The 19,699-nt window shown below is 39.3% G+C and overlaps 1 protein-coding gene across 1 annotated transcript; it reads right to left on the bottom strand.

Moving 5' to 3' along the window:
* Window positions 1-575: 575 nt before the first annotated feature.
* On the bottom strand, window positions 576-19,560 carry FASTKD2 (FAST kinase domains 2). The gene is made up of 12 exons (XM_062190300.1): window positions 19,464-19,560; window positions 17,912-18,744; window positions 14,241-14,344; window positions 13,279-13,387; window positions 12,828-12,951; window positions 12,425-12,564; window positions 12,117-12,289; window positions 5,811-5,974; window positions 3,947-4,162; window positions 3,490-3,574; window positions 1,743-1,857; window positions 576-765 (listed from the first exon to the last, which is right to left on the bottom strand). The coding sequence occupies exons 2-12, from the start codon at window positions 18,644-18,646 to the stop codon at window positions 649-651; spliced, it is 2,082 nt and encodes a 693-aa protein (XP_062046284.1). The 5' UTR covers window positions 18,647-18,744; window positions 19,464-19,560; the 3' UTR covers window positions 576-648.
* Window positions 19,561-19,699: the final 139 nt, after the last annotated feature.

Raw genomic sequence — 19,699 nt, 5'->3', positions numbered from 1 at the left:
TAGCCTATTGGCTTTAATAAATGTAGACTCCTTGCCATTTATGTATTACCTCATTTGTGTTTCTCTTTTATGGGCCATGAAATACCTCCTCCTGAAATGCTTGCTACAAATACAAGTGCCATCTGCAACCATCTGTAACCTCCTGCCTTACTAACTCTGATACACTGTACAGTTTGAGAACCGGGTCCAACTGCTATCTGGTCAATGCTTGAAAATGATTTGGAGGGAAAAACCCCAAGTCTCAGACTAACTTAGAGTAGGAGCATAAATACACAGGATTTTCCACACAAGGACTGCCTGTACCCACTCACCAGTGACCCAACAACAATGAAGAAACTGGGTTTTAATACATCGAAGCTGAGGAGAAACATTGAAACCTACAGCTCATGAATTTTTCAAATATCTCAGCACTATTTGGAATAGGTGTGGTTGGAAAACCAATCCCTCTGAAATTTGTTCAGCATATTCTAAAATGCCAGTAGTAAGATTTCTTCCAATTTTAAAATCAACTTTAACAGTGAACTGAAGTAACATTTTTTGTTATGGTGAATAGCCAAGTTAATTCCATTGAAAACTGAATTATAGTCTTTATTAAAGTCATTTTTACAAATCTGTGTGTCCTAAGGTGAAAGGCTGACTTTTCCTTTACTATGTGCTTTGACAATTTGCATTAACAGTAGGAAGGGCTTCAACTGAATAGATGTTAGTTTTCAAAAATGCTACTGCATTCTCCATCTCCAGATTGTCCATTTCCCAGTTATTGACCTTAACAAAGAGAGAAGAAAACAGTTTGTCAGAAGGCAACATAAAGTAAAAGCTAGTTTAGAGACCCAAGCATATTCAAGTATCATCAAGTCAATTAAAAATAAATGTTACCTTTTAACACACAACTCATATATTTTAAAGACCTAATAAACTATGTGCTTGGGTTGAAGGAAACTCTGAAGTGAAAGTCACACAAATTTTAAAGATCCTTTTAATGGCATAAAGATGACTTGATTAGAAAAATTTTCCTTAGAATACATATAATGACTGTCATGAAAAAAGAAGTCTTAAATAGCAGTCTTTAAGAGAAGAGGGGCTATCTTACCCTCAGTAGTCCACACATAACCCATTTCTGGATCCTAAAGTACCACAACAGGAGACCAGAGAGCTTACAGTTCACATCATGTGGAGAACCAACCGAGTGGTGTTTAGGTAGATCCCAACACTCACATAAGTGTACATCTATTTGAAACGTTCTTGCTACGACAGAGACATCTGAAGAGGCTATTCATGAAAAGCTGTGGTGCTCAGAATCAAAATGCACACTAGGAGGCAACAGGAACAGCCAGCCTCTTACAACCAGCCAGTTTCCTGATGACATCCTCAACAACCTAAGACTGGCCATGTGCCGATACTTTACCACCTCTTCTTCCCTGTTCAAGATAACCTGGAAATTAATTTTGGTTTCATGTGTCAAATTAAATAAGAAAAGATATTATCTACATTTTTTCCTCTTAACAAAAAAAGATTATAGTTGACCAAAATAACATTTATAAAACCACTAGTAAATGACAGTAATCAGCTGAGTAGGAACAACTCATGTACTAGAAATGTTCTTTTTCAAAGAAAATGAAAACTAAAACTCTTATGCTGATAATTCTTTTAAAGTCCTACTAACCAACTGCAACCACAACATTCCTGGGAACTAAGAATGTACGTCAGTAACTAAAGAATATTTCATCTGCATTTTTTCTTACCAAGATCACATGAAAACCCATTAGATTTAAATGCCGCATTTTCATAGCAAGGATCCCTCTGGGGTGGCTTGAATACAAACAGTAAGAAGATCTAGGAACACATAGCACAGCTACTCTGAAAACAAAAACAAACAACAGTTATTGAAACTGACATTTACAATCTTGCTGCATTCCTGCTCTCTGGAGATTTCAAACTTGAGTTTTCCACTAATCACAGCTGTTACTATTTCCTACTGCTCAGTGCCTCACTTCTCTGTCATGTGAACTCTGCAGATACTTTAGTATTCAAGGAAACTTCATGAATCAAACGCTTACGACAATGCTTTACATATTGAGTTATCTCTCACCCATCTTTAATATGGTTCCATTTTGTGGATGTGGAAAATTTTCAGCTATGAAAGAAAGCATGAAAGGTTTCTGTGTAGTGCTGATCCTTGAATATGATTTAAATTTATATTAGTTGATGTTTCCATGTAGATAATACTAAATAGCACATGTTTTTCTTGTATATTGCCTGCATGTTAAAACCAGAACTGGGAGGCCAGGTACAAAGAAGAAAACTCTAAGAGAAAAGTAATCTATAAATGTATGGGAAATATAATTTATTTTTTTCTTATTCTATTATGTCTGACATTTTGGAAAGATTAAGTTCATTGGGAGGAAAAAATTAAAAAAAGATACTTACATCCTTACTCTCTTCTCCAATGCTCTGGCTGTTATAAATTTCATATTCTTTAAAATAATACTCGATTCCTCACTTCTCAGAACTATATGCTAAGAACTGCTGTTATTGTATTAGCCAGAACAGTGGAGTACTTGAGAAAGAAAAATGACTTTGAATGGGGCTACAGAGTAAGCCTTCCTTGAGAAGAGAGGGATACACAGGTATGGAAGGTAGCAGAAAAAGATGGTCAAGAACAGAACTTGGATTTAATAAGCCTAGATGAATTCAGAATGGAGTAAAAGTCATACAACTGAATATGAATGGAGAAGGAACAGTTTGAATCCCTACAGATTCTCTCAAAATCTCCATTTTCCTCTTCCTCTCTCTCTTTCTTGTATTTATGGCCATGTCCAATGGAGCAACAAGGGATATGAGTTCACTAGGGTCAGGACCCACGTGTGACTCATCTTCTTGTGCCACAGAGGGTGTACAGAGATGACCTCATGCTACATGTCTACTGAAGAGACAGGCATTCTTGAAGGAAGCAGCATCACCATTTCCCCAAATGCACTCTATCTTTGTAATGCCTGAATCAAGGAGATGACCTACAACTAGCTTCAGTGTGCTCTGATCCATACACAAAACCCTGTAATTAAGAAGCTGTGCTTCCTCTATCTTTGGGAAGGTTCTGTATAAAGTGAGGTATTTGATTTCTGGTATTGGGTATTTGATTTCTGTAAAAGTTTCAATCCTTTATGATCACCAGTATATTATCATGTCAAAATTTACACCACACTGATAGTTTCAACTATGTTCTATTGTTTTACTCAACTGTTTAACTTCAAAACTCAATTTTGGAAAAAATGTCTATTTCAGGAAATGGTCCAATTCCAGTCTATTGTATTCAACCATAATGTCCACATTTCCACCTAGGGAGTCGATTCATGAATGAGAAACCTCACAGGGTATTGCAAACTCTATACAAACATAAGGTTTTAGTATTATTATTCCTATTTAATATGAAGTCTTTCAGAATTAAGATTTAAGTTCAGACAACTCAGCAAGTAAGTATAAACCAGCAACCTTTGAATATTTGTAGCACAAGTTATATCTGCATCAGAAAATGGAAGCACTTGACTCCTCTTAGTATCCATTCTGATTTCAAAATCTGAAAGAAAAGAATTGATATTAATTTTCCAAACATTGCTCAAAGTGATATTCTGCTTCAAAATGTCTATCACTCCTACCACAGTAGCTAATGGCAGTAGCTAAAATATACTGAGAGTTTGCCATGTGCCAGACACTTGTTTAGGATTTTACATGTATAATTTCATTTACTGGTCCCAAGAATCATATAGGGTTGGCACTATTATTATTGTTGTTTCACAGGCAAGGAAACTGAGGCTAGTGGCAGTCTAAACTTATAGTACTACTAAGTTTTTGAGCAAGACTCAAACCTAGATAGTACAGCTCCAGAGGCAATGTTATACACTTTGTCAAGAAAATAAATAAAACAAAGGCAAGTCACATGAAGTCATACCGATATGATAATTATGTGGCAACTGCACATTTTTTGAGAAGTATCCTTCACCTCCCAGGAGTCTACTTAACACCTCTGCCACCTTTGTATTTGGACATGATGCTACCGCAGGTGGCTGTGGCAGGGCTAAGTCTAAGGTCTTGTGATAAGCAGTATCATCAAGTTTCAGACAAGTATCCAGAATACGAAGTTTGTGAACATTCTTCTCCCTGTCACCTAAAAAATAAAAGAAATAAAAACAGAAATCACACTGTTAAAAAAAAAAAGAATGTCATGGTTTAAAAGTTGTATTAATGTACTTATATTTCTAATCATCTCCCCTACCATGAGGAATTTCTCTATGTCTTCCTGTTTCCACAGTGGCTGGATCAATGAGATGCATTTGACAATGTGTTAGGGACTAAAATATCTCCAGGGGTGATTTAATCAAAACTTCATTCTATAGATGAAGACATGCCCACGAGTGGTAAAAAGCCTCATGAACAGGTAAAAGCTAAATCAGGACTAGAATCCAAGTCTCCTGAGCTCAAAGCTGTTTCTCCAGCATTACACTGCTTGAAAAATGAGCACAGGGTATTGGTTTTTCACAACTCAATCTAGAGATTTCATGACACTGCTTTAAAAAGAATTTTAAATGTTCTATTCTCAATTTTGTACATCTACAAGGATATTGCTTTTCCTTGTTTAAAAGCCAACGATTAATTTGGTTCCACGAGTACATAAATTCACTACTTTGGTAACTATTTCTTTACTTGATCTAATAGGCTGTGTCTTCATGACAGGCCACATGTGGCCAGGTGTTCATAGCTCTTCACAAAGCTCTTCATATAACTCTTCTGCAAAGGTTTACGTGAGTTGGCTTATGTCTAATGTGAACATCAGGACATGCAAGGTGCCCCTACTCATAACACAATACAGCTTAATCTGATCAAGGAATAACTTGAATATTTAGACTTTCTGGAAGTACTTACAGGGTAAAAAAATAGTAACACGGAGGGGGCTAGCACTGTGGTGCAGCAGGTAAGGCCGCCACTTGTGATGCAGGTATCCCATGTAGGCAGTGGTTCAATTCCTGACTGCTCCGCTTCTTACCCAGCTCCCTACTAACAGCCTAGGAAAGCAGCGGAAGATGGCCAAATATTTAGGCTCCCACACTCATGTGGGAGACCTGGAAGAAGCTCCTGGCTCCTGGGTTCGTACTGATCTAGCCCTAGCTGTTGTGGCCATCTGAAGAGTGAACCAACAGATGGAAGACCTTTCTCTCTAACTGACTTTCAAATAAATGAATCTTAAATAAATAAATAAATAAATATTAGGACTGAGCATTTGGCACAGGGGTTAAGCTGCCACCTGGAATTTCTGCACCCCTTCAGAGTACCTGGGCACCTGGGTTCGAGTCCTGGCTCTTATCCCAATTCCAGCTTCTGATAATATGCATCCCGGGAGGCAGTAGGTAAAGGCTCAGATAGTTACATCCGTGCTACCCATGTGGGAAATGGGATTAGTTCCTTGATCCCAGTTTCAGCATGACCCAGCCCCAGCTGAAGCAGCTTAAGGGAGCTTACTCTCTCTCCCCCTCCCTTTCTCTGTCTCTCTACCTCTCAAATAAATAAAACTTCTTTAAAAAGAAAGAATGATGATTCCTTCCTTATACTTCTCTTCATATGTAGGAGCTGTCATTAAAAGAGGGCCCTTAGGCTTGTAGGTTTGAAGCACTGACTCTGACTTCACCATATCATCACTTGTCTCAGTAGCACCCATTCTGCACATTTCAACTAACACTGTTCCAGCGACAATGCCATTTAGAATCACAGGTAGCTGGTGGCGTGGGCATTTCAGTCACAACTGTGCACTCACATCCTACCTGATGCCAGTAGCTCACTGATGATGTCGTCTTGGAGAAGCTGATTAATAGGAGCCAGAGGGAAATAATTCATCATGCAAAATGAGTACACAGCGTTCAGTAGGTTTTCAGAAGAGATTTGGTGAAGACAACCAGTCAGAGCAGCAGCCATAACATCCAGGAACCTTCCAGGGAGCAAATATCAGTCAGTTTGCAAATATAAACAGAAGGAAAGCTTATTAAAAGAAGTTAAAAAAAAAATCAGGCTTGCAAATAAGTATCCACACATTGCTCAGGGTGCTATCCACAAGTGTATAGACTCAATGAATAGTGCCTAATGCTCTATGTCCTACAAAGTACAAATATCTTATAGGCTTTAATTCTCATTAAAACTCGATGGCATATAATTATTTTCTTCGTAATAAAGATGAGTATACAGGCTCAGACAAGTTGACTGACTTGGCCAAGAACACACAGCCAAAAAGTAGCAGAGATAGTACTGGAACCCAAATTATCAGGCTCCAAAGCCTTTAACCATTATGCTAGATTTTCTAAACAGCCTAATCTACCACTACAGTTTTATAACCAATTAAAATTCTCAAGTTATCAATACTTTGGGTTAAAAATACTGTAAAGCAAATCACTCAGAGCCAATGTTACACAGTATGACTATGCAGTTAAGCACAGATAAAGACAGAAAAGAGCAAAATTAGGTGAGGTCACTTGCCCAGAGTGCACTGGTAATAGATGGCACAGATATCCTTAGAACCTAGGTCAGTAAGGCAAGAATTATGAAGATACTTAAAAAAAAAATTCAAGGTGAATGGGCATTTGGTGCTGTAGCTAAGAAGCTACTGGGGAAGCCTACACCTCATATGACAGTGCCTGGGTTTGAGTCCCAGTCTGCTCCTGATTCCAGCTTCCCACTGATGCACACCCTGGGAGGCAAGTGATGGCTCAAGTACTTGGGTCCCTGCCACTAACATGGGAGACCTGGATTGGGCTCTTGGCTTCTGGCTTAACCTTACCCAGTCCCAGCTATCACATCCATTTGAAAAGTGACCCAGTGTCTCTCTGCCTTTCAAATAAATAAATAAATTCTTTTTCAAATTTCATGGAGAAATGAAATTAAAAGATAAGCTTATTTTGGCCCACCAATTTTTTAATTCATACACAATTTTTTTAAAGATTTATTTATATATTTGAAAGAGTTACACAGAGAGAGAAGGAGAGGCAGAGAGAGATAGAGAGAAAGAGAGAGAGAGGATTTCCATCCACTGGTTCACTCCCCAATTGGCCGCAACAGCTGGAGCTGTGCCGATCTGAATCCAGGAGCCAGGACCTTCTTTTGGGTCTCCCACATGGGTGCAGGGGCCCAAGGTCTTGGGCCATCTTCTACTGCTTTCCCAGATCATAGCAGAGAGCTAGATCGGAAGTAGAGCAGCCGGAACTTGAAAACGGTGCCCATATGGGATGTCGGCACTGCAGGTGGTAGCTTTACTCGCTATGCCACAGCACTAGCCCCATAATTTTTTTGTAATTTGCATTTTTCATAGAAAATCAAGAGTACATATTCACAGTTAAAAAAAAAATCTTTTGCACAAAATATACTTATCATTTAATCACATTTCCCACAACTTTTTGAAGTAACCTTGTATATGCAGAGTACCATGACAGCAAAGAGGAAAGTACACAAAGTTGCTTTAGGGAGAAGGGAAATTTGTATAGGTAGTAAAAGACGGGAAAGGTGGAGGAACTGAGTAGTAGGAAAGGGTGCATCAAGAATAATTGGTTCGTGTCCAGAATTACTGAACTTGGACACTTCTATCCTGAGATGCACGATAACCACATCCAACCTAGGAAAGCAGATCTGCAGTTCAACACACTATTGGTGACAGATACAAGTGTAGGATTGTCCATAGGGTGGAAAATATAGATCAACAGAAGAAACCACAGTAGAGCCCTGAACATACATGCTATTTGCTGGACAGTGAATTACTAATGGGATGCAGGCACAGGGCTGTGAGTCTCACAGCAGGGGCAAATATACCTAGAAGTCTGTATTCTTTTTGAAAGCTTTCTTTTAATTTTTAACTGACACATAAAAACTGCACATACTTATGGGGTATCATGCAATGTTTTGATACATGGATACACATGTAATTTCCAAACTGGGTAAACAGCTATCTCCTCAGACATTTATGATTTGCTTATGATGAAAACATTCAAAATACTTTATGTTAAGAGAAAGCACCTTATTATCTTTGAGACTAAAAGGGAAACGTTTGAAGTCAACTGGGAGGCCCTCAGCAGTTGGGTTAGAGGGAGGGGAGCCTGATAGGCTAGGAGAACTGCCTGAGAGGAATATACCAGGTCCTAGAGATGACAGGGAGGCAACGCTTACTAAAATGGTAAGTAATCGCGTTTGGAGTATGCAGCAGGTCAGGGTGAGGCTGCAAATGAGCAGGATGAAGTCTGGAGCTGGGTGGCTACCACTGTGGTCTTCTCTCACCCCAATCCTCACACTGTGCCCCACACTGCATGCTGTTCCCTGCTGTTTCTTTCTTCTAAACCCAGCACATAGAGTGCCTTCCGCTCAAAATGTCCTTTCCTGCTTCTCTTCTCCTGTGAACTCCCATCTATCTATCGCTTGGGTCAGCTTGGGTAACCCCTTCTCCAGGAAGCACCGACTATACCCACTGACCTTCTTCTTTGCCAGGCTGACATCTGCAACCCTCCTCTCGTTCCACACATTCCAAATGAAACCTGATCACCCTAATTTTCATGCTGTGTTTAATTACCAACTTATGTGTCAACCTGTCCTTTAGACAGAATCCTCTGGCAAAAAAAGACTGTGTCTTATTCATCTGTGTCCCAAGTCCCCAGGTGCCTGCTAGACGTTTGCTAACTAAATGGACAAACACACCCAGATGAAAAAGAAGGAGGGCCTGGGGAGTGGAAAACGATGCATCAAGACTAGTGGGCTCTAGGCTGATGTTGTGTGTAGTAGGTGAAGTCACTGGCTGAGACGCTGGCATGCCATATTGGAGCACTGGTTCAAGGTTCAGCTGCTCCACTGCTGATCGAGCTCCCTGCTAATGCTTCTGGAAAGGCAGTGGAAGATGACCCAAGTACCTGGGTCCCTGCCACCCACATGGGAGATCTGGATAGAGTTTCAGGCTTCTGGCTTCAATCTGGCCCAGACTCAGCCATGGCAGTCATTTACAGTAAACCAATGGATAGAAGATCTCTTTCTCTCCGTCTCTCCTTCTCTGTTGTTCTTATTTTTTAAAAAACTTGTTTATTTAGTTGAAAGTCAGAGTTACAGTGTGTGAGAGAGAGAGAGAGAGAGAGAGAGCGCGCTATTCCACCCACTGATTAATTTAACAAATGGCTGCAATGGTCAGCACTTGGCCAGGTCAAAGCCAGGAGCCAGGAGCTTCATTTGGGTCTCCCACATGGGTGGCAGGGGCCCCAACAACTGGGCCATCTTCTGCTGCTTTTCTCAGGTCATTGGCAAGGATTTCAATGAGACATGGAGCAGCCAGGACATGAACTGGTTCCCATATGGGGTGTGTTACCTGCTACACCACAATGCCAGTCTGTCTTTCAAAAAAAAAAAAAACAAGAATAGCAGGCTCATGTCCAGACAGAATTACTGTACTTTAAACAATTCTGAGATGCACAGTGACAGCATGCCACACAGGGACTTGGGTCTGGGGTTCAGTACATTAGTGGCCAGAGATACAAGTCTAGGATTGTCCATAGGGTGTAAAATATAGATCAAGATAAAATATCAAAGGCTCAAAATGACAAAGTTTAAATGTGAAATGTTTTCTTTCTTGGGTTGCAAACTCAGGAAGACACTAAGGATTTAATACCCCCCCACGGGCTGTTCCATAAATATAATGATTAATGTACAGCCTGAATACATACAATGTGTCAAGCCAAATTCTCCACTACTCTCCTATCTAATCTATCTCTTCTAGTCAACTCCCTTCGCAAATGCTTTCAGTTCTCCTGCTCTGAAACACCAGCTACTCCAGACTACAATGCTACCCTCCTTTTTCATTTCTCATGCTTCATAAAGCACTCATCTGATTCCTTACTGCCTTCATTTGGAGATTTGTCTTCTTAACTGGTCTAGGAAGGCCAGAGGACATACATTTTCTTTTTAGTTTTTGTCGTTGTGTTTCTTTCTTTCTTTCTTTTTTTTATGATCCTCAAAGTGCCAAATTCAGGTGACTCCACATGTATGGGCATTCAGGGCCAAGGGCTAGATCAGGGTTTCTTGGTTTCAACACTGCTGACATTTGCAACTGGATAATTCTTGGTCATCAGGGGCTGTCTTGGCATAGTAAGATGTAGCTAGCATCTTTGGTCTTCACTCCAGTAGAGGGCAGTAGCACACACACTCCCTCTAATTGGGATAATTAAAAACATGTCAACATCACTACATATTCTTTGGAAGGCAAAATGACCTCTGCCTGGGAATCATGGGGCTAGAAGAAAGCACACAGACAGACGGGCACTATCCATGAATTCCTCCGGTACTAATGCTGCTACTCCTAGTTACTGGCTTTCCCAAACTTTGTTACTTCGTTAGCTCCTTCTCCCCCCATTTCCAACTTAACAATTTTACTGCACCAAGTTATCTCTTGAGCTGCCTAGAGTCAGCTGGAAAACTCCCTAAACACCCAGTGCTTATTCTCTTAATCCCATGGAATCTGTGGGGTTGCTTTGGAGTTTGAGTACAATCCAACGTCATTACAAACAATTCATCCCATTTTCACAGATGAATACTCTGAGGCACAGATAAGAAACTTGCCAAAAGCCAAGCAGCTCATGAGTGGCAGGGTTGAGAGTCAAGCTAAGCAAGCTGTCTCCAGAGCCTGTGCTTTTAAAAGCTGTGCTAACCAAAGACATTGTAAATGTGTTTCTGGTTTTTAATGAACCCTAACTAATCCAGAGAAGAAGAAAACATGTTCTGGGTGGAAAGGAAAAGTATGAAAGAACCTGACATATTTGAGGTATTGCTGCATTTAACAGTAGACTTCATGGTTGTGGTAAAATGAAAAAAACAGAAAGCAGTAGCTCGGGACCAAATGAATAGTTAGGGTCAAAACTGAACTATAGAGGAGCAACATCAGCAAGATGGTAGAACAGGAAGACCCAGCTCCTGCTGCCCCACAGAAACACTGACTCTACAGTGATAAGCAGACCAAAAGCCTCTGTAAGGAGTACAGAATCCAGCTAGAAGGTTGCATTACTCTGGATGAGCATAAAACTAAGAGCAGTTGCACTGAAAAGGTAAGAAGAGCACTTTCACTTAACTCATGTCAACCTCTCTCTCAAGCTTATCCAGCTCAGCACCAAGAGATCACCTGTACCTGTGATGTTTTCCTCATCAGGGAGAGTACAGCATGCACCTAACATCCAGCCTTTTAGTGCACTGACCAGAGAGCTGCTTTCTGTCTCACCCAGATGGAGTAGGGGTGGAGCCAGATGGAGTGTGGGTGCCCCAAACATCCAAACTATCTCAAAAGGAGATCTGCATTCCCACAATCACTCCAACATTATTCACAATGGGTAAGGTAGAGAACCAACTTGACTGTCCATCAACAGATGACTAGTTCAAAAAACTATCCTCTGTAAATACAGGGAATATTATTCAGACTTAACAAAGACAGAAATCCTGCTATATGCTACAACATGGATGAACTAGGAGGACATTATGCTAAGTGAAATAAGCAAGTCTCCAAAGCAAAAATACTGTATGATCTCATTCACATGAAAAGCCTTAGGAAGTCAAACTCAGAGAAAAAAAATAGGATGATGGTTACTAGGGAGAGTGGGAACAATATAAAGTTACAGATATGCAAGATGACTAAGTTCCAGAGATCCACTGTACAACACTGTGTCTACAGTGTGTCTACAGTTAACACTATATTACATAACAAAAATCTAAGCAGGTAGACTTCATTTTAAATGTTCTTGCTGTGATAAAAACTGACAATTGATAACAATTATTAAAGATATATTTCTCAACTTTCCAATAAAGTTAAGCAGAAACTGAATCATGAACTTGAGATCTAAAGGGATAAGCTGGGTGAGTTTGAAATGAAGTCTTACACTAAATGAACAAATATAAGGAACAAAGACACAAACAGGAGTAACAAACAATGTTTTACATCTTGACATGGACAATGGCTATGGATGTGTTCACTTGTAACAGCTGATTAAGTGTATAATTTATAATCTTTTAATAATATGTTATGTGACCCTAAAAAGGTAAAAAACAAACAAACAAAAACCATAAGTACATACTCTTTGTCCTGAGATTGGCAGCTGTGATTGAGAGAAGAATACACGTGAAGAATAGAGACAATGCTTTTCATGTTTAAGGATTCAGGTTCCTCTACTACTTTCTTCATCAACAAGTTCATTAAACCAATAGGCCGAAAGCCAAGGTTTTCAAATAAAATGAGGAGAAAAAGTACCTTGAAAAAAAGAGAATTGGAGAAAAATGAATAGTTATAGTATGGTAATAGTAATTTTTTAGAAAAAAATACTAAGTGAACAAATAGGCTTCTTGAAAGTTTCTGAGGCCTATTCTAAATTGTGAGCATACTCACTTGTTTCAACGTCCAGATGTCAAAAGTTGTAAGTACATAATCTGCTATTCCCTCAAAGAGTTTTAAATTATGATATCGGAGGTCTTTGCAGGATCGCAATATGTTGTTCAATATTTTAAAAGGACAACCATGGATATTATCTTTAAGAATGAGTCAAATAAACAGACAAAAGTTACCAGATGATTTTGAAGGTAAGAATCAAGATCCTCAATACTTCTGTTTCATTAGAAAAACATAGCACTATACTTTGATAAACAAACAAAAAATCTACAGGTAAAAATAAAATTTAGATATATCTTCGGATTTTCTTTATATAAAATCAAGTCTTTTAAACAAACAAAACAAATATAATCCAAAACAGTAGGTCAGGTGCTATAAATCCTGAAAGAAAAATTCCCCTTACCTATGACCTTCTCACTGCATTCATTCAAGAGAACAACAGACCGGTGATTCATGGCAGCTAGCACCTCAAACATATGCTGGCTATTCAACAAAGAAAATCTGTCTAATTCCTTCAAGGCTTTCATCTAAAGAAAAACAAGTTTCAATGTAACATTTATGGCATGAAAATTAAATGTTTATCTTTAAAAAGGATGAAGTATGAGAACAATGATTCAAATAGGTATATATATATATATATACACACACACACACATACACACATATACATATATATATTTGCACAAATATATACAGGTAAATATAATTCTACTTCTATTAATCCAGCTTAGCAAAGCTAAACACAAAGGCACAACAATGTCATCCTAAAAAGCTGATTTCAGAAAGTGATGGCAGGACACCAGAAATTTTTTTCTTTCCAAATTTCACCAACTAAAGAAAATTGAGGAATTTACCTCCAGTTTCCTTTTCAGAGCAATTGGTGTATCCTGTCCAATGAATTTCATCACAGTTTGTAACGTAAAGATGCTTTTTATCTTCCAAACATGTTGATCAACTAGTATCCTGTCATCAGACACAACACATATTGTAATCCTAAAATCTTCCAACCAGAGGGGAAACCTGGAAATTTCCTTTGGCCCAACTCCCACTCCTTACGTGCAAGAAAAAATGAAGGCCATAGACATGATGTACTTGCTGAAGAGAGTATAAACAGTTACTGAAAGACCTAGAACCAGTAAATAACTATTTCCTCTACATTATTGTGCTATCTTTATTAATGAACAAATCATAACAGGAGATTATGGTAAGATATCTGATTCACAGTCAACAAAAAAGTAAATTAAGTATTATTCTCACTAACCTATGACATTAGATTGGCTGCATCAGTTTTACAAATTCCTTTACCAACTGGGCCATTGTTGTGTAATCCCCTATACAGTGCCCAAATAACTATTTTGAACTGAATCCAATGCCAATTCTCTTCCACCCCACATCAGTACTATGTTTTAAGATATTTGGATTTCAATGTTATCCACACCTGTTTTAGTGGAGAATGCTAAGACATTTTGAAATCCATAGTCTTTTTAAAGATTTATTTTATTTATCTGACAGGCATTTTTTTGTAATACACATTTTCCATGAATGTTTTGAGGACTTTTGACATTTTAATTTTGCCCAAAAATAAAATTATCTTTGAATTCCATTTTTCACAAAGATTTTGAAGTACCCTGGTATCATTTTCAGTTTTATCTCATCCAGAGTTGGGATTTCACATTTAATAAGGTATTAGAAATTATAACTAGCAATATGCTTCCCCTCATCCCAAAAACAGTAATTCAGTTTTTCATCTTAAATTTTCATTCAAGATGGAAAAGGAGCAGAGAAAAGCATGTAAAGAAAGCATAAAAGTTCCTACCGCAATCCTGATCGAAGAGCATGTTCATTTTTGCATGGTTCCAGTGCCTCTAAAACAGTTGACAAAATCGAAAGACATCTCTCATCACACTCATTTAGACGTTCCTGTTAAAATGCAATTACAAAAACACTAGAGGTAATTAGCCCATAGTAGACTATTTCACCCAGGCAAGACTACTGAACCAATGCTATCAGTTAAAGGATTCAGTATCAGATCAATACTGCATAGTCAGTCCACAATAAACAGTGTCATTGAGAAATAAGACATCATATATCAATAGCTGTTACACATCTCTTTGCATCAACACTTTTTAAATTTCACCATTATCGGCCAGCGCTGTGGCTCACTAGGCTAATCCTCCGCCTGTGGCGCTGGCACACCGGGTTTTAGTCCCAGTTGGGGCGCCAGATTCTGTCCCGGTTGCCCCTCTTTCAGGCCAGCTCTCTGCTACGGCCCAGGAGCGCAGTGGAGGATGACCCAAGTGCTTGGGCCCTGCACCCCATGGGAGACCAGGAGAAGCACCTGGCTCCTGCCATCGGATCAGCACGGTGCGCCGGCCACAGCGCACTGACCGCAGTGGCCATTGGAGGGTGAACCAATGGCAAAGGAAGACCTTTCTCTCTGTCTCTCTCTCTCACTGTCCACTCTGCCTGTCAAAAAAAAAAAAAAAATTTTTTTTTCACCATTATCATCAAAAATCCATTTCATTATACCTCTCTGCTTCTAAAATAACTTTTCTCAAACATTACTTTTACCTCTTCTTAGGACTCAAGCTCACATGGAAATGAGTTCAAATGTATACAAGAGCTATTGAGATATAAAAGGCAATTTTTCAATCCAGAAGGACCCTTAGACCTTTACAATTTCTCTATACTCTTTCCAGGGTATCAAGCCAACTTCAGTTGTGAATCTTCTGATTATATCTTCTGCCATATTTTACCACCATAATCTGGACCTCAAGGGGATCCTAGGCTCCACAGACACAACTTAAAGGTCCCTGTAGAGCACTAATTTAGCAGGCAGCATATATAACTGGGAAAATGCCTAATAACAGCACAGCTATCTAGTTGCAAAAGCATGAATATTTGCCTCCATCCCAAATTCAGGAGTTTAGTTCCCAAAATGTTATGTTAATGGTACTAAGAGGGTGGAAACCTAATCCAATGATGATGTTTAGAGACTTAGATTAGGTCACTGAAGTAGCACTCCCGTGATTCAGTACTGGAGATTTTCTAAGAGACCACACAGACAGACAGCAACTCTTGCCATGCAATGCCAGATGAAGTCCCTAGACCTTGCACCTCCAGAACTACAAGCCAAAATAAACCTCTTTTCTTTATGAAGTTGACCTGATTCAGGTACCCTGTTATGGAAATGAACTTTTAACTAATACACTAATACTCTGCAATCTAATCAAAACTCATCTATACACTTCACACGAGTAATTATGATCACATCTGAGGAAACTCGGGCTGAAAGAAGTAAGCTCTTTTGCGAACACTATATATCTAACTGGTCACAAGGTCTCAAGTAAGAACCAGATAATAAGAAATACATCAAGCTAGAAGGAAAAAAAGTTTCATTCCCATGGGAGGATTTCCTTAACAATGTACAACATTTCGGGGCCTCCACCTGCAGTGCCAGCATCCCATATGGGTGCTGGTAGAGTCCTGGCTGCTCCACTTCTGACCCAGCTCTCTGGTATGGCCTGGGAAAGCAGAAGATGGCCCAAGTCCTAGGGCTCCTGCACCCACATGGGAGACCCAGAAGAAGCTCCTGGCCCTGGCTTCAGATTGGCGCAGCTCCAGCCATTGTGGTCATTTGGAGAGTGAACCAGTGGATGGAAGACCTCTCTTTCTCTCTCTCTCTGCCTCTGCCTCTCTGTAACTCTGCCTTTCAAATAAATAAATATTAAAAAAAAAAAAAGGAAAAGAAGGCACAGCATTTCATCAATACCTGTTGTGATGAAAAGACCACTTGGCTGTGTGTTTGAAGGGTAGATTCATTGATGGCACAATGTCTCTTCACCTCTAGCTAAAATGTCTTTTCCACAACCCAACAGGTCAGTGAGATACAATCATGCATGTATAAACATTCTGACTCCAAATCACCACTGCTCAGACATCACCAATGCAGATTTTATGCTGCTGTATATACCTGCCCAAAGTCTAGAAGAAGCATCATTGACCAGCAAGTTGATTTACTATAACCACCTTTAAATAACTACATACAATGGCTGGCATTGGCCTAGACATTAAGATACCAGTTAAGATGCCCATGTCTTACACCAAAGTATCTTCTTCCCACCACGAAAGCAGAACTAAGTTGGAAGCCTCTATTACACAATCTCCTAACACCCTGTATTTTTCTTTCATTGCACCCAAAGCTCTATAAGGCCAGTCTTTTCTTCACAATTGGATTCCCTTGAATTCAGCACAGTGTCCACAACAGAGTATAATTCATTTAATGTTGGTTATTGTTTCTGTAATTTCCTGTATAGTATCTGTCTTCTCTAGGTTATAAACTTACTAAATTTGGAAATCATGTCTTGTGTATCTTTCTATCCATATTGATAAGCTCAGTAACTAATACTAGGCTGACACTTAATACACTGAAGGGGTTTCAAAACGCTCATGGAAAATTCACATCTTTTAATTTCGTTTTTCCACAAGTGTTCTAAAGTCCCCTCATATGTTTCTTGCATGAAAAAGTCAACCTACTAGCTTTGTGACCTTTGCCAAGTTACTTAACACCATCGAGTCTTTTTCCTCATCTGCAAAACTGAGGTAACATTGACTTTGCGGGGGACTAAATAAGATTACACAAGAGGACTTCAAAAACCTCATGGAAAAAAAGAAATTAAAATATATAGATCTGGAGCTAGTGTTGTAGCATAGAAGGTAAAGCCACCAACTGCAGTGCCAGTATCCCATATAGGTGCTGGTTAGAGTCCTGGCTGCTCCTCTTCCGACCCAGCTCTCTGCTATGGCCTGGGAAAGCAGTAGAAGATGGCCCAAGTCCTCGGGCCCCAGGACCCACGAGGGTGACCCAGAAGAGACTCCTGGCATCAGATCGGCCCAGCTTTGGCCTTAGCAGCCATTTGGGGAGTAATCCAAAGGATAGAAGACCTCTCTCTCTGTCTCTCTCTCTTTCTCTCTGCCTCTGCTTCTCTGTAACTCTGCCTCTCTAACTCTCTTTCAAATAAATAACATCTTTAAAATACATATATATGTGCAGAAATTTTGAAACCCACGCAGTTTTTTCATATTATTCATTTTCCATGAACTTTGTGAAGACCTCCAATATAAATAAAAGGCACAGATACTCAATAAATGTTGGCTCTGTTTTTTTTTTTTCTTCCGCTTCCCAATCTTTATTTGTATCTATTTATTTATTTGCATCTCTCCTTTTAGCCTGTTCACTTCTCAACTTTACTAGAGAAGGGGAATGGGACAGGCTTTTATCAATAACCATAGTAAAAAGAAGAAATGACATAGCTATCTTAAGACCTCTAACTCATATCATAAATCTACATATATAGAAATAAATACCAGTAAGGGAAACTCATTCTGTTGATAGCCTCTTTGAAGGAGGCTGCATGTCTTTTTGCTTTCATTCTTTCAAGATCTGATAAGACAGGTAACATCATTTCAGCATCCTTTTGATTTTACCTGGATGGTCCTCAGCAAGGTCTGTACCAGCAGGGTGTTCTGAGGGATGCCAAGCTTCACCAAGGCATGCAGGCTGAACAGCAGGTGGTCAAAGTACATGATCTTGGCTTCTCTCAACAGATGTTCACACAACTGGTTAAATGCAGGGTGATTAAACATCAATTGTTTTTCAAAGCGCCTCTGATCATCGGACATCCTTTTGGCAATTGTCCACATTGCTGAGAAATAGTTACTACTAGGGAATGTAGGTGCTTTTGAAAATGTATCTAACACATCACTCAGGGAATTACACTCCTCAGACAGTTTTCGGGAACTCAAAGGGGTTGCTTTTCTTTCCTTGATGAGAACACCTTCACTGGAGGCCTCATGATGAAAGCTTAATTTCTTCAGTCCATTATCAGGTATACCAACACAGACAACAGAATATTTTGCATCAAAGAATATTCTTCTGGGACAAAGCAGTCTATGAACTGTAGGGACCCTTACAGTGCTTATGCCTTTTGCTTGACAGCTATCTTCTCTTGATTTAAAAATAAATGCATCCTGAAAGAGATATCTAATAGATGATTGCATTCTATTATCTAAGTCATTTAAGAGGCTTCTTAGTTTCCAGTTGGAACAAACAATTTTTGGTCTGCAAAATCCCAAAGAATATAGCCTCATGGTTCTGCTTGTTGGAATTAAAGTATTGAATTGTTTGAAGTTCCATAAAAAGGAGCCTGCTTTCTTATTCATTTTGCTGTTCACAGAAACACTTTCAAATGGCTTTCAAATTGTCAATATAAAAGAAATAGCACTTCTATTAGGGAAAGAGAACACATGCTGTTGTTTGCCTGTAGGGAAACAGGTAGTACAAGGAATAAAAGTTAAAGCAAAACTTTCACTTAAAGAAATTAAATGCATTTAACAGTGGCTAGCATGAGAAACTTTTGAGACACTAAGAGATTTACACTAAGTTGTTAAAACTGTTCCACAGTATGGGCTTCATCCACTTCCACAACATATACACTGTTTTTAAGTTTACAAGAATTGTAAAACTGTGCTTTTAAATATTTATATAAGTACACATATACAAATTATATCTAAATGATAAATATATATATACTATAACCTTTATTTTCATAATTTATATATATAATGATTTCTGATGGGCAACTATCCCACAAAGCTTCCTTTGCATGAGGGATTTTTTTATAGCACTGCTTTGGAAATGTCTTCACGAAAATAAACGGTTTAACATTGATGGTTGCTTTTCAACAAGAGGATTTAGCAACAGTGAAATTTGGCCTATTAAAAATAGGCACTTGAATAGCCAGAACGGCTCAGGAGAGGGAGACAGAAAATCAAAGTGATGTTAGCTTGTGGCCGGCCACCCGCCAACCTCACCAGAACCCAAATCAGAGTCAGGACCCCTTCCTTCCGTAATACTACCCTCCAGCTTTAACCTACTTCCCTAAAGTTAATGCCAAGGCGACTCGTGAGTCCCGAAGGAAAAACGAAATATAGCGTCGGATACTGCCAATCATTCTGCCTACACTCGTCTCCCACTCACCTTAGAGGAGAACCCCGTGGCCACACACAGGCGCAGCCATGACAGCTGCCCGAGAGGTGCACACATCGCGAGATTTGACGGAGTCCTCCTTAGGTCAAAATTAGTGTGTTCGCGGCGATTGGAGGACTTTGCTTAGAAAGACCCCAGCAAGGAGAACTGCCACGTTTCTTGGATGCAGAAAGAAAGAACCATAGAGATTGTAAAGGCAGTGTGTAATCGTGTAAAGCGAAATAACC

This window comes from Lepus europaeus, chromosome 1, assembly GCF_033115175.1.
Source record: "Lepus europaeus isolate LE1 chromosome 1, mLepTim1.pri, whole genome shotgun sequence".
NCBI classification, from domain to species: Eukaryota; Metazoa; Chordata; class Mammalia; order Lagomorpha; family Leporidae; genus Lepus; species Lepus europaeus.
Note: the sequence above shows the minus strand (reverse complement) of the source record. Positions and strands in the feature narration are given on the sequence as shown.

Excerpts from the sequence above, each read along its gene's own strand:
- FASTKD2 (XM_062190300.1), bottom strand. The coding sequence starts at position 18,646 with ATGAATAAGAAAGCAGGCTCCTTTTTATGGAACTTCAAACAATTCAAT. Across the intron at positions 5,975-12,116 it reads TGCCAATCTCAGGACAAAGA|GTTCCTGGATGTTATGGCTG; the intron begins GTATGTACTTAT and ends GCTCCCTGGAAG. Across the intron at positions 4,163-5,810 it reads CAGTGAGCTACTGGCATCAG|GTGACAGGGAGAAGAATGTT; the intron begins GTAGGATGTGAG and ends TTTATTTTTTAG.